Genomic DNA, 13813 nt, shown 5'->3' on the forward strand with positions numbered 1-13813 from the left:
TTCTAAATACTGAGATTACTTTCACAGTGAACAAAATGGTCACTTGCCATCATATCAATATAAATAGTCTAACAAATATTTTGTTTTCATAAAACTAACAATACTGAGCTATTAAATTAACTTCTGATATCAACTGCCTGGACTTAGGCCAAATTTCACAGGTTGAGGGCATGGCCTTCATAAGACTGCCATTACTTCAGATACCAGCCACAAGTTCAGGGGTTCCCAGGGGTGTCCTCACTCCTGATCAACTGACTACAAATTTGGGGATACCCGTGATCACTTCAGGTTTTATGATTTATTAGAATGACTCACTGAACTCAGGATAGTGTCATGCTTATGACTGCAGTTTTATTATAGCAAAAGGATACAAATCAGAACCAGCCAGAGGGAGAGATGCATGGGGTAAGGCCTGAGAGAGTCCTAAATGGAAATTTCCACTGACCCCATAGATATATCACTTTCTTAGAACTTTAATGTGTGATAATATACAGAGTATTGCCAATCAGGGGAGCTTCAATGTTCAGAGTTTTTATTGGGGTCCATTATGTAGGCATGATTGATTGAACCATTGGTCACAAGTTGAACTCAGTCTCTAGCTTCGCTTCCCCACCTGGGCTGATAAAACACGGCTCAAGGCCCCAGTGCTCCAATCACATGGCTGGTCTTTCCAGCATGGCCAGCCCCATCCTGAATCACCTTCTTAGCATAAACTATCTTGGAGCCCATCATGAGAGACCTCATCGGGCCCACCACGAATAACAAAGACAATCCTATTACTTAGAAAATTCCAAGGATTTAAAGGCTACCTCCCAGGAAGTGGGGATAAAATCGAGGCAAATTCTTTACTACCCAGGTTAACTGCAGCAGGATACAATATTCAGAGAGTAAACGAACAAGTGAAGGCACACGGTCAACCTCTCAGAGTTGTGGAACTTCCAGTCTTCCCTCATAATAGGTGCCATACCACACATGACATGCAATCAATACTAGTAAAGCTTATCTTCCTTAAAACTTTAAATCAGTATAAATAGATGTTTAGTGTTTTATCTCTGTGCCTTAGCAGATCCTCTTTTATACTGCCTAAAGTACTTGCACCCTATTTTGGAGATCACTGCCCAAGAGATCTCTTGGATAAATAATTTAAAGGGATAGGGGGGTAGATTCTATTATTGTTTCCAAATGTTTATGTTCTCCTTTGTGAAAGGATTAAACTTTGATACCCTTGACATATCTTTCTGTAGACAAAGTATATTTCCCTGTCTCGCTTACAGATAACTTGCATTGGCCAACAGAATCAGAGCAAATACAATGTACACCTTATCTGAATAAAGGATGCTACTACATGGTCCAGCTTACGAGGAGTTATTCTGTGATCTCAGCTTCCAGAATGAGAAAACACTTGGAAAGGAGCCAAGCGGAGTTGCAGTCAGCTCCACGGTGACCCTAAGCACATGTGCAATGTGAGTGAGAAATACATGTCTGTGTTGTAAGCCTCTTGGATTTTGGGGTTGTTGGTGATACAGTGTAATCCAGTTATAACGTGACTTATTCTAGGGAGAGAGCTATAATTTTAGGAATATGGTTTGCTTTCTAATTATGAGCTTAGATTGTAAAGCCTCTGAGAATCAATGATCATTATTTCAGGGAGTATGTGTGCATGTATACCTGTCTACGTGCACATGCTGGTTAGGTCCAATAATTAATTGTGGAGAACTTAAATTTCTCTTATCCCTCCCTTATGCTTTGCCATTCCCCTTTCCCTTTTCTTACTAAATAATTTGATTCTAAACAAAGCAGTAGCAAGAGAGGTGTCTGTGTTGAGGTAGCTGGGAGAGCAGGAGTGGCCTGGCTGGCACAGGGTGAGAGCTTTAGCAGGGTGAAAAGGGTGACTATGCAGGGTACTGGCCTGACGGTGGTGCTGGAGCCCAAGCAGAGTGAGAAGAACACCCTGTGGGGGTGGGAAAGCGTTCTGACATGGAGAGCCAGAGCGAGGAGATGTCCACTCCTGACAATGGCCCAGTGCAGGGTGTCAGAGGATAAGATCGACGAGGGTGTCCATAGGAGGGGTAGCCTGATGTGAGAGGTCAGAGCCTGAGAGGTGGTGGGAGAGTCAGGTGTAGTGACTTGGAGTGCAAACAGGGTGAGGAGGGCATCCATGTATGAGGTCACCTTCTGTAGGGAGTCAGAGTCGCAAGCAGAGTACTCTGGGGCCAGCCTGGTATGTATGTCAGCATGTGGGAGAGGTGAGGAGGATACCCATGCCTAGTGTTGGCCCCTTTGGGGTTGGGACTCAGCACTTAAGCAGGATGAGGAGAGAGAGCATCCTTGCAGAGGGTAGACCTGGTGTGAGTTTCAGAGACCAAGCATGATAAGGAGGGTGTCTATGTGGTGGGGTAGCCCAGTGAGGGAACTCAGATCCTAAGTAGGGTAAGGTGGACATTGTTGCTGGGGGATGGAGGACCTGCATGGAGTGTCGAGCCCAAGCAGGATGAAGAAAGCTTCTATGCAGAGGGTAGACTTGGTGTGGGTTTCAGAAACTTAGCAGGATAAGGAAGTGGTCCATGTGGTAGGATAGCCCAATAAGGAGGTCAAACCCCTCCAGGGTGAGGAGGGTTCCCACCCATGGGGTGACCTTGTGTGGAGCATTAGAACCTACGGGGGTCTAAGTGGTGACTAGGGGACCAGCATCAGGAATCAGAGCGCAAGCAGAGTGAGGAGGGCTTTCCTGAAGAGGAGTGGCCTAGCACAGGGAGTCAGAACCTTGGCAGGGTGAGGAGGATGTTTGTGGGGGGATGTTCATGGGAGTGGGGATAGGGCTGGCCCTTTGCCGGCACCCTCAGAGTGAGGAGGGAGGGCGTCAGCGCAGGGGATGGTGGCTTGGACTGAAGAGTTAGAGCCCAACTAGGAAGAGAGGGACATCTTAGCAGGTGGGAGATTGAAGACATCCAGGAGATTGATCAAATAAGGAGTAAGTGAAAGACAATGAAAGCAGGTTTCTTACTGTCACAGAAAGGAGTTAGGAATGTGGGAAGGGAGAAAACTAGAATGAATCCTGTGGTGTTAGATTGGAATTAGAGGAATTCGTGTGAACTCATGGTGTTCAATATATTTAGATTATAGAATATTGGTGTTCAATATATTTAGATATAGAAATAATATAGAAATATAGGGGTGTGTGTGTGCATACATGCTATGCAGGAGAAGGAATCAGCTCGGGGAGATTAAAAGGAGGGTCATTTGCAGAGAGTTGAGGGCAGAGAATCCAGGTGTGAGCTGGGAGCATGTCTATGGAGAGATTCCACAGGAAGGATTTAATATTTGGAGTGTTTTCTTCTAGGCCTTTGGAAAAAGTTATATTTCGTACTTTAAGTTTATCCCCTTCTATACTGTGTTTCTATTTAATTATCCTAACTGTTAAAAAATAGTCATATATATTGGAGGTGGTGTGGGGATTAAAAGGCTAGGAAAGCGTGGAATAAAGGCTGGCCTTCCCTCTCCTCCAGCATCCAATAGAGGGAGCTGCTTTCCGGAGATTCTAGCAAGATGAATGCAGACCCTTGATAGAGTAGTTACCAACAAGGAAACACCGAGAGCATGGAGAAGCAGCTTCAGAAGGCATGGGGTTTAAACTCTGCCTTCCCCACCATGCTAGAGGAAGCTGATTCTTGAAGGTAGGGAGGCTGATACGTGAGTTTTGTGTCTATATTCTTAGAATGTGGTACTAACAAGTTGCCTATCAGTCAAAAATGATAAGATGAATGCAGCCTAAGTCTTTGTTCAGGTTGTTTGGTCAAAAATAATTACATTTGCGTGTGGAAGCACACAAATTGTATTTTTTACTGGTGAAGAACACAGTTTTCAAGAAAGACTTCTCTAATTGCTTGGTTCCTCTTTTTTTTTTCCTTCCTGTTTCCACAACCCTTCAGTTTCCCACTTTTATTGCATTTGCTTGCATTTGTTTCAAAGCTGTGATTCTCACTATAGTGGTCCTGAGGAAAGGGCCTCTGTGAACTGAGGTTTTTGGTTTTTATTGTGATCCTTAGTTCTCAAGAGACCGCTCTTGAAGATATGTGCCTATCTTGAAGATATCTGGTGCCTCTGCTCTCCTCTAGGTGGGTGAAAGGAAGGAGGTAATCTACCACCATGTTTGGTTCTCATTTATAAGATGTTTGAAGAAAGATTTGAAACCAATTTTTTGAAGAAAGCAGAAGGTCTCTTCCCATTATGACTTCAGAAATCACTTATGCTGAAGTGAGGTTCCAAAATGAATCCAAGTTCTCAGGCATCGACTCAGCCTCTTCTGCAGGTAAAGATCATTTTCTGCGGGTCAGAGTGAATGATGAGAGGAAGGATGAGGAGAGGGTTTATGAATAAGGCCTAGGTGTTGGGAGTTGCTGGTTCTCTGATTGAATATGTCTGGGAAACACAAGAGTCCCAGAAGACTGAGTAGCCTGCAGATACACATTACGGGGTGTACATTTGTAGTGTGGAGAACAAAAGATTTTGTGCCACGCTCTTCAGCCTCCACTCTGCTTACTGAAATAGAGGTGAGAGAAATCAATGCCAGTTCTGAGCTAAGGCGAGCGCTCTGATGCCCCTGTGTTTTCTAAGGCTGAGTGGGGCTGGGGTTAAGAGGTTGAATACAGCTTCTGAAACCATCAACCCAGATGCAGGGGGTCCTGATGAATTTGTGAGATTTGTTTTTTGATCAGTTAGAGGGAAAGAGTTTGGGTGGACAGTGGTGAGGGAATATTTGTTGGTAATGGATGGAAATGTAACAAAAGGCCATTGCAAATGAAAGACTAGAAAGTCTACAAAGAAAGTCTCTTAAATCTCCAGGAAACTTTTTCTGAAATCAGAGAACTTATTGCATGTTGCATCTCTGAGACAGACTCTGTTACGTTTACGAGTAGATGCAAGGTAATTTGGGTGTCATGTGTGATATCCCAAGTATAGAGCAAAAGAGAGAAAAGAATGTATATAGAGTACAAGAAACTATGGGGGAAGGGGTCAGGACTATAGTTATGCTTTCTAAAATATCTCTGTGAAGGTGTGGAGAGCACTTAGGGAAATTTTTTCCCCTTAAAAACTTTGTATAATTTCTTTATTACACAAGTATTAACGTTCATTGTAGAATAAATTAGCCAGAGGTACACAGATATTTGAATTATAATTACTCTTATCATCTAGAGACAATCATAATTTGCAATTTAGTGAATATCCTTCCACAGACAAATACATATCAGGTGCATATGTATTTTACTGAAAATGTAATCATATTATATAATACTGAAGATTTTCCCCCCATCATTTTACAAAATATCATAACTTTAAGAAAGCAGTTTCTAACCATGAGATGGTAACCATGGATGATTATAAAAATTTATTTACTATAGCATTATTTAAAGTTGGAAACAATCTATTATTTAAATATATGATGAAATACTATGCAACCATAATACGGAGCATTAAAGAAGAAAATATAAGGGTATGAAAAATGTTCATGATACAGTGTAAGGAAAATAATAGCGCAGATATCAGTATTTATGGTATGTCAATCATGTGGGAAAATTTGCATATATGTATATATACATTCATAAAATTGCTAGAAAGATATATATCAAAATATTATGGTGCATTATAACTTGTATGGCATAACAGTTATCCTCAATGGTAGGAATTTGTATTTTTATATATTTTCTAAAGTTTCTAAAGTGAATATTATTATAGCCTTTCTATTCCTGTTCTCATGTGATTTCAAATGTCATACCGTTAGTAACTGTGTGTCATCCAAGAAAAGGGAAGGAAGAGGAGGAAGAAGAGGAAGTAAAGACAGAACTTATTACTGATAAAACTAATTTGGCTTCTTCTTCAGCTTCCAAGAAAAGGACTGCCCCTCACAAAAGTAATACCGGGTTCTCCAAGCTGCTTTGTGCCTCACTGATGATATTTTTCCTGCTGTTGGCAATCTCATTCTTTATTGCTTTTTTCAGTAAGTATTCCAACCGAACCAATAAGCAATATCTGCTGTACATGAAGAGAGGGTATCTTTTAAAAATTGACTTTTGAAAATGAGTTTATCCAGAAATCCGAAGTGAAATTTTCTCTGGGGAGACATAATTCATGGGAATCCACTGTGAATTTTACTCTTTATTTGGATTTAGTTACTGTCTTGTAAAAATAATGGAATCCATTCTCATTTAGAGAAACTGAAGCATAAATGTGGGTGCATGTATTTGTATTACAGAGTGAAATCTGTGGGGCATCATCTCTATACTAGACACTACGTAAGTGAGGACAACTCTATATTTCCTTCTAGCATTTATCAGGCCAGTATTATTTGAATGCACAGACACTTATCTTTTGGGATGAGCAGGTAGACAACAAGGAGATGGGAAGACATATTTCAGGAGGAGTTCTCTACTGACTTTTACTCTGATTATTCCTGTCCTACTCAAGACTGTGTGGGATCTAAAAGCCAGTTTAGCAAATTAGGTGGATTGCTGCATATCTTTGGCTTTCAGCATTTGTTGGGTTCTTCCCCCCTGCTCTGTTAGCCAGACTGGGGTGCAGTGGTGCAGTGTTGGCTCACTGCAACCTCCACCTCCCAGGTTCAAGCGATTCTCCTACCCCAGCCTCCCAAGTAGCTGGGATTATAGGTGTGCGTCACCATGTTCAGCTAATTTTTTTTTGTATTTTTAGTAGAGACAGGGTTTTCTCATGTTTCCTGGCCTAGTCCTGAACTCCTGGGCTCAAGCAATTTGCCCATCTCAGCCTCCTAACGTGCTGGGATTACAGGCATGAGTCACCACGCCTGGCCCCAAATTTTTAAAAGGCATCAAAACTAGTGTACATTTAGGTAGATTCTCTATTAATTTCTTTGGTCATTTCATAAGTATTGTCCGTCTACTGTATGTCAGGCACTGTGCCTGACAGAGAGTCAAGACAGAGCCACAGCACCTGGTCTCAAGAAATTTAGAGAATGGTGAAATGAACCAGCGGTTATAACATTGTATGGTAAGTGTTGTGCAGTTAAGAAGTATAATAAGTGCAAGAGGCTGAGGTAGGCTTCCTGGAGGAGGTGACATCTAGAGCTGTGTATACCAAGAATGAACTAGAGATGAGAGAGTGTGGAATTTGGGGAAACGTAAGTATGCATGACTGGAACATATGGCGCTAAGCAAAGAACTAAGAAATGAAGTTGTAGGTGACAGAAATAAACAAGACTCAGACCATGAAGAGTGCTGTATATCATGATAAAGAGTTTGGATTTTTTTCCCTCCTAAAGGTTATTTTTTCAATTATCCTTTGCTGGTTAATAAGCCAATCTAAAACGTAGTGGATTAAAACAGCAACTATTTATTTAGCTCATACATCTGTGGCTTGGCAATTGAGACTGGCATCAGTTGGGAGATTCCCTGAGTCCTGGCTGAACTCACTTATGTATATGTGGTTGGGTACTGGCCACAGGCAACTTAGCTTCTGAGGAAGAGGATGTTAGCTGGAATGGCAGGAGAGATTTGGCCACATTTCTCTTATCATTCATCAGGCTAGCCTGGGTTTGTTCACATGGCAACTGGCAGGCTTTTAAGACTGAAAGCTAAAGTAAGCAACGCCTTTTGAAGTCTCACCTTGGAACTAGCACAGATCTCACCTTGGCCAAAAGAAGTCTGACAGGCAGCCCAGATCCAGGCAGTGGAGAAATAGACCACGTCTCTTAAATGAAGAAACTGCAAAATCACATTGCAAAACAGTGTAGATCCAGGGAATGTTGAAAGTTGTGGCCATTTTTGCAATTTTTAAAATCGAAGAATTTTAAGCAGGGAATTGATATAATCGGATTGGACTTATGAAGAAGTGCCCAAAGTGGAATAAATTACACCAAAAGTAGTAATGATGTATAAAGATTCAAAGAAAATCAATTGAAAGAAATGAAAACACATAAATATGCAATAGCTAAAACATCAACAAATAATAACATAATAAATAACAAAATAAAATGTTTTTAAAAGCAAAAAAAAAAAAAGAAATAGCATGTTGACAGAGGTGTGGAAAATGGATATATGAGGACAAATTTGGAGGGAAAGCGAGGTTAGAAGGATAATTCGCTAATTCAATTGAGAAATACTGTCAGACTGGTCTATGGCTAGTGTTAGCGCACAAAGAGAAGATGAAGTAGTTTTGAATGATAAAGGAGGTAGAGGTTTGATGAATATTCAGTTCTGGGAAATAAGGGACCTAGCGAAGTAAAGTGTGGCTCCAATATTCTGACTTTGTAAACTCAGAAATCATTAAGTTTTTCAAAGAGGTAGACAATATAGGATCAGTAGCAGGTTTGGGTTGGAAGATGGTGACTTAAGTTTTGGGCATGTTGAGTTTTACATGACTGTGAGAACCTCAAATGGACATGTCTGCTGGTCCATTTGTCTGGATTTAGGGGGAGAGGTCTGAGCTTTGGAAGTCCTTCACATAGAGGTAGCAGGTGATGCCATGAGAATATATAATATCACTCAGGGAGATAACTTAGTATAAGAAAGAGGGATAAGGATGGAACTCTGGGATATGTTACATTTTAAATGAGATGGATGGAGGAAAAGGGGCCTACAGAAGAGTGTAAGAAGCAGCAGCAAGAAAGGTAAGACAAAAACAACAGAGAGTAGTGTCCCAAGAGCTAAGGGGAAAGATAACTGGGGTCAAGCCTTTAAGGAAGTCAAATAGGAAAAGGACTAAGTAACCCTAGGATATTACTGAGGATCCATTTTAGGGATGGTTTTAGTGAAATAGTGAAGTAAAACCCAGAATATGATGGGTCAAGGAGCAAATGAAAGGTAGGGAGAAAAGAGAAAAAGTTCAGTTTCTTTTTTTTTTTTTCTTTTTTTTTGTGAGATGGAGTCTTGTTCCGTCGCCCAGGCTGGAGTGCGGAGGCGCGATCTCGGCTCACCGCAACTTTCGCCTCCCAGGTTCAAGCAATTCTCCTGCCTCAGCCTCCCAAGTTGCTGGGATTATAGGCACCTGCCACTGCGCCCAGCTAATTTTTGTATTTTTAGTAGAGACGAGGTTTCACCATCTTGGCCAGGCTAGTCTCGAACTCCTGACCCTCTTTGACCTCCCAAAGTGCTGGGATAACAGGCGTGAGCCACCGTGCCCGCCCAAAAGTTCAGTTTCTAGAGGGAGAGGTGGGTTAGTTTTAAATTGGGAGAAACATGGGAGCATTGGTGTGCTGAGGAGTAAGAGCCAATTGGGATGGAGAGAGTACTGGAGAGAAGAGGAAGAAAATCATGCGCTCTTGATCCATGTGGGGTTCTTTTTAACCCAGAACTCCTCAGAATTAATTTGCCCCTCTCCCCTCCGCTCCAGAGTCCCAGGGTGTGCACATCCCTAAATATAAGTGTTTATTGCCCTCCGTCCCTCCACCCCCAAGAGTTTGCCTTTGCGTGCATCTTATATTAAGTATTGAAGGAGAATGTGGGGGGACTTTAGATCCATTATGATGGAACTGTTGTGTCCTCTTCCAACTACTGATCTTTTAGCTATTCCTAGAGATATCTATAGTTTCAAAATGGGAAATCTTTTCCCTCTACTCAAGTAATACGGCACTTTAAGTTTTGTTTCAATAAAGAATGCAAGAAAGTAACGATAAAGAGCAAAGTCATAATGCTACCAGGAAAATAAATGGTCTTTATTCTCTTTTCCAGTTTTCTTTCAAAAATATTCTCAGCTTCTTGAAAAAATGACTACGAAAGACCTGGTTCATACAACATTGGAGTGTGTGAAAAAAAATATGACCACGGAAGGTAAAAGTTAATGTGCCTAGAATTCAGTTGCTGACTATACTATGTAGGGATCCCAAATCAGTATTTCCAGTAACATTCTCAGGTAGATCATACTGAGAAGTTGAGTCTCACAATAATTTAAGCTACAAATATACAAACATATAGGACATGCTGGGCGCGGTGGCTCACGCCTGTATCCCAGCACTTTGGGAGGCTGAGGTGGGTGGATCACGAGGTCAACAGATCGAGACCATCCTAGCCAACATGGTGAAACCCCGTCTCTACTAAAAGCACAAAAATTAGCTGGGCGTGGTGGTGTGCACCTGTTATCCCAGCTACTCGGGAGGCTGAGGCAGGAGAATCACTTGAACCCCGGAGGCAGAGGTTGCGGTAAGCTGAGGTTGCACCACTGCACTTCGCCTGGCGAGGGAGCAAGATTCCGTCTCAAAACCAAAAACAAACAAACAAACAAACACACCCAAAACCAAAAAACAAAAAGCAAATATATAGGACATACATTCTTTTGTTGTTGTTTTTTTGAGACGGGGTCTCCCTTTGTTGCCAAGGCTGGAGTGCAGTAGCGCAAACACAGCTCACTACAGCCTCAACCTCCTGGGCTCAAGTGATCCTCGCATTTCAGCTTCCTGAGTAGCTGAGACTACAAGCACATGCCACTACACTCAGCTAGTTTTTGTATTTTTTGTAGAGATGGGGTTTCACCCTGTTGCCCAGGCTGATCTTGAACTCCTAAGCTAATCTGTCTGTCTCAGTCTCCTGAAGGGCTGGGATTATAGGCGTGAGCCACGGTGCCTGGTCCTAAAATTCTTCTTATGTACTCATGTATCTTTAGTTTGTCTGTGGAAAAAAATAGAAGCTTAATTGTGAAAAAGGTTACATTGCTTTTAGACGTCTTCAACCTTTGCTTCTTTCTGAACTTTCTATACACATTTGCTCTTTTTCTCACATATCAGTTAAAACCATGTGATGAAAATGTGGTGATGATTTTTTAATAGATGTGAATTATTTAAATTCTTTAAATTAATAGATGATGATTATTATTATTGAGACAGGATCTCACTCTGTTTTTCCAGGCTGGAATGCAGTAGTGTGACTACAGCTCACAGTAGCCTTGATCTCCTGGGTTCCAAGTAATCCTCCACCTCAGCCTCCTAGTAGCTGCGATCAAAGGTGCCCACTACCATGCTTGGCTATTTTATTTTTATTTTTTGAATCTTTGTAGAGAGAGGATCTTGCCATGTTGCCCAGGCTGGTCTTGAATTCCTGGCTTCAAGCAATCCTCCCACCTCAGCCTCCCAGTGCTGGGATTACAGGAGTGAGCTACCGTGCCTGGCTAACAGGTTATTTTTAAGAACAGTTTTATATTCGCAGAAAAATTGAGCAGATAATGCAAAGAGATCTCATTTTACCCTTGCTGTGCACACATGCTGTCCCCTGTTGTTAACATCTTACACGAGTATGGTATATTTCTTACAACTAATTAACTAATATTGGTATATTATTATTAATTAAAATTCACAATTTTCAGGTTTCCTTAGTGTTCACCTCATGTTTCTTTTCTGCAATAGGATCCCCATCCAGAACACCACATTACATTGAGTTCTCATGTCTCATGTCTCCTGTTCTCAGCACCTCTTTGCTGTGGTAGTTTCTCAGATTTTCCTCATATTTGATGACCCTGACAGTTTTGAGCAATACTGGTCAGCTATATTGTGGAATGTCCATCTATCGGAATTTGTCTGATGTTTTTCTAATAATTAGACTGCGATTATTGGTTTTTGGGAGGAAGATCACAGATGTAAAATGCTATTTTCATTACATCATATCAAGGGCATGTATTATCAAAAGGATTCTTGGCTATTGATGGTCACTTGGCTAAGGTAGTGTTTGTCAAGTTTCTCCACTATAAAGTTACTCTTCCCCTCCCTGCCCCTTTCCATACTACACTCTTTGGAAGGTAAGGATTGGGGAGTTACGCTCTCCTTTCATGAGCTGGAGTATGGTATCAGTCATGGTCAGCAGGCTGGAGACTCAGGAGTAAGAGTTGCAGTTTGAGTCCAAAGACCATCTGCTGCAGAACCTTGAAGAGCCAGTGCTGCAGATGAAGTGCAAAGGTGGTCCACCGAGTTTCCTCTTGCTCAGAGGAGGTCCTCTTTTTGTTCCATTCAGATCTTCAATTGATTAGATGAAGTCTACTTACATTATTGAGGGCAATCTGCTTTACTCTAGGTCCAGTAAATTTAAATGTAAATCTCATCCAAAAACATTTTCACAGAAACACCCAGAATGTTTGACCAAATATCTGGGTACTGTGGCCCAGATAAGTTGACACATAAAATTAGCCGTCACACGTATCTATATAATTTATTTGAAATTTTGTCCAGGTGACATTTGTCTCTTTTATTCCATTTATTTATCCAATCATTTATTTATATCTGCATGTACTCATGGAGATATATATATCTCTCTTCAACTTTTAAGTTCAGGGGTACATGTGCAGTATGTGCAGGTTTGTTTCATGGGTAAATGTGTGCCATGGTGGTTTGCTACACGGATCAACCCATCACCCAGGCATTAAGCCCAGTATCCATTAGCTATTCTTCCTGATGCTCTCCCTTTCCCAGCTTGCTCCCTCCACCACAGGCCCCAGTGTGTGTTGTTCCCCATTGTGTGTCCAACTCCATGGATATTTATTTTAAATTTTGGTTTATAATCCAATACTACTTTATTTTGTGGTTCCAGCTTTGGACATTGGGAACTCTTTCATTTGACTCCTGTGACCCTTTAACGTATCACCAGAATGTGTTTTTTCTTTTGTTTTGATTTAGCACTTCCTCACTTTCTGGGACTGAAAATGCTGGAGACTCACATTGTACATTTCATGTCCCTATCCTAGAATCAGATATTTCTTTGAGGAGCCCTAGTTCCTTTGATTGAAGAAGAGTATCTTATGAATTTTGATAATCTGTAATGTCATTTTCATTCAGTTCAATGTATTTTTTAAAATTTCCCTTTAGACATCTCCTTTGATTCATGGATTATTTAGAAGTGTGTTGTTTAGTTTCAAGTGTATGGAGATTTCCCTGTGTTGTTTCTTTTATTAATTTCTGGTTTGTTTTCACTGTGGTTGGATATATGATTTCAGCAATTTTAAATTTGCTGAGGTTATTTAATGTCCCAAGATGTGGTTTGTTTCAGCATATGTTCCGGGGGCACTGGAAAAGAATGGATATTTGGTTGTTGGGTGGAGTGTTCTATAAATGTGGATTAGATCCTTGTAGTTGACAATGTTTTTAAGTTCTATGTTCTTGCTGATTTTCTGTGTGGTTCTGTCAATTGTTGAGAGAGAGGTGTTGATGTATCCACCTGTAATTGTGTATTTTTCAATTCCTCCCTTCAATTGTATCAGTTTTGCTTTACAGATTTTGCAGCTTTGTTTGGCATGTACACATTTGGGGTCACTTTACAAGGTTCTGTTTTTATTTATTTATTTATTTATTTATTTATTTTGAGACGGAGTCTCACTCTGTCGCCCAGGCTGGAGTGCAGTGGTACAATCTCGGCTCACTGCAACCTCTGCCTCCTGGGTTCAAGCGACTCTTTTGCCGCAGCCTCCTGAGGAGCTGGGATTACAGGTATGTGCCACTACACCTGGCTAATTTTTGTATTTTGAGTGGATATGGGGTTTCACCACGTTGGCCAGGCTAGTCTCAAACTCCTTATCTCAGGTGATCCGTCCACCTTGGCCTCCCAAAGTTCTGGGATTACAGGTGTGAGCCACCACACCCAGCCTTTTTTTGGGTATTTTTAGTACAGGGTTTTTTTTTAGAGACAGGGTTTTGCCATGTTGGTCAGGCTGGTCTCGAACTCCTGACCACAGGTGATCCACCCACCTCCGCCTCGGAAAGTGCTAGGATTACAGGCGTGAGCCACTGTGTCTAGCCTTTTCTGTCTAGTTTGTTTCTGTTGTTCAGTTGACAGATTGTTTTGTCTTCCAATTCACTAATCTCTCTATCCCC

At 41.3% G+C, this 13813-nt stretch overlaps 1 protein-coding gene across 4 annotated transcripts in view; it reads left to right on the forward strand.

Moving 5' to 3' along the window:
* The first annotated feature begins 3969 nt into the window (after positions 1-3969).
* The window catches only part of CLEC4A (C-type lectin domain family 4, member A), a 22133-nt gene continuing 12289 nt past the window's right edge, over positions 3970-13813 (forward strand). The window contains exons 1-3 of one of the 4 annotated variants that reach the window (XM_011998323.1): positions 3970-4309; positions 5879-5995; positions 9699-9797. In XM_011998323.1, the coding sequence (XP_011853713.1) occupies positions 4228-4309; positions 5879-5995; positions 9699-9797 (298 nt within the window). In that variant the 5' untranslated portion in view covers positions 3970-4227. The remainder of the gene's footprint in view (positions 4310-5878; positions 5996-9698; positions 9798-13813) is intronic. The other 3 variants (XM_011998324.1, XM_011998325.1, XM_011998326.1) reach the window with 3 other exon arrangements.

This window comes from Mandrillus leucophaeus, unplaced genomic scaffold (assembly GCF_000951045.1).
Source record: "Mandrillus leucophaeus isolate KB7577 unplaced genomic scaffold, Mleu.le_1.0 Scaffold568, whole genome shotgun sequence".
NCBI lineage: Eukaryota > Metazoa > Chordata > Mammalia > Primates > Cercopithecidae > Mandrillus > Mandrillus leucophaeus.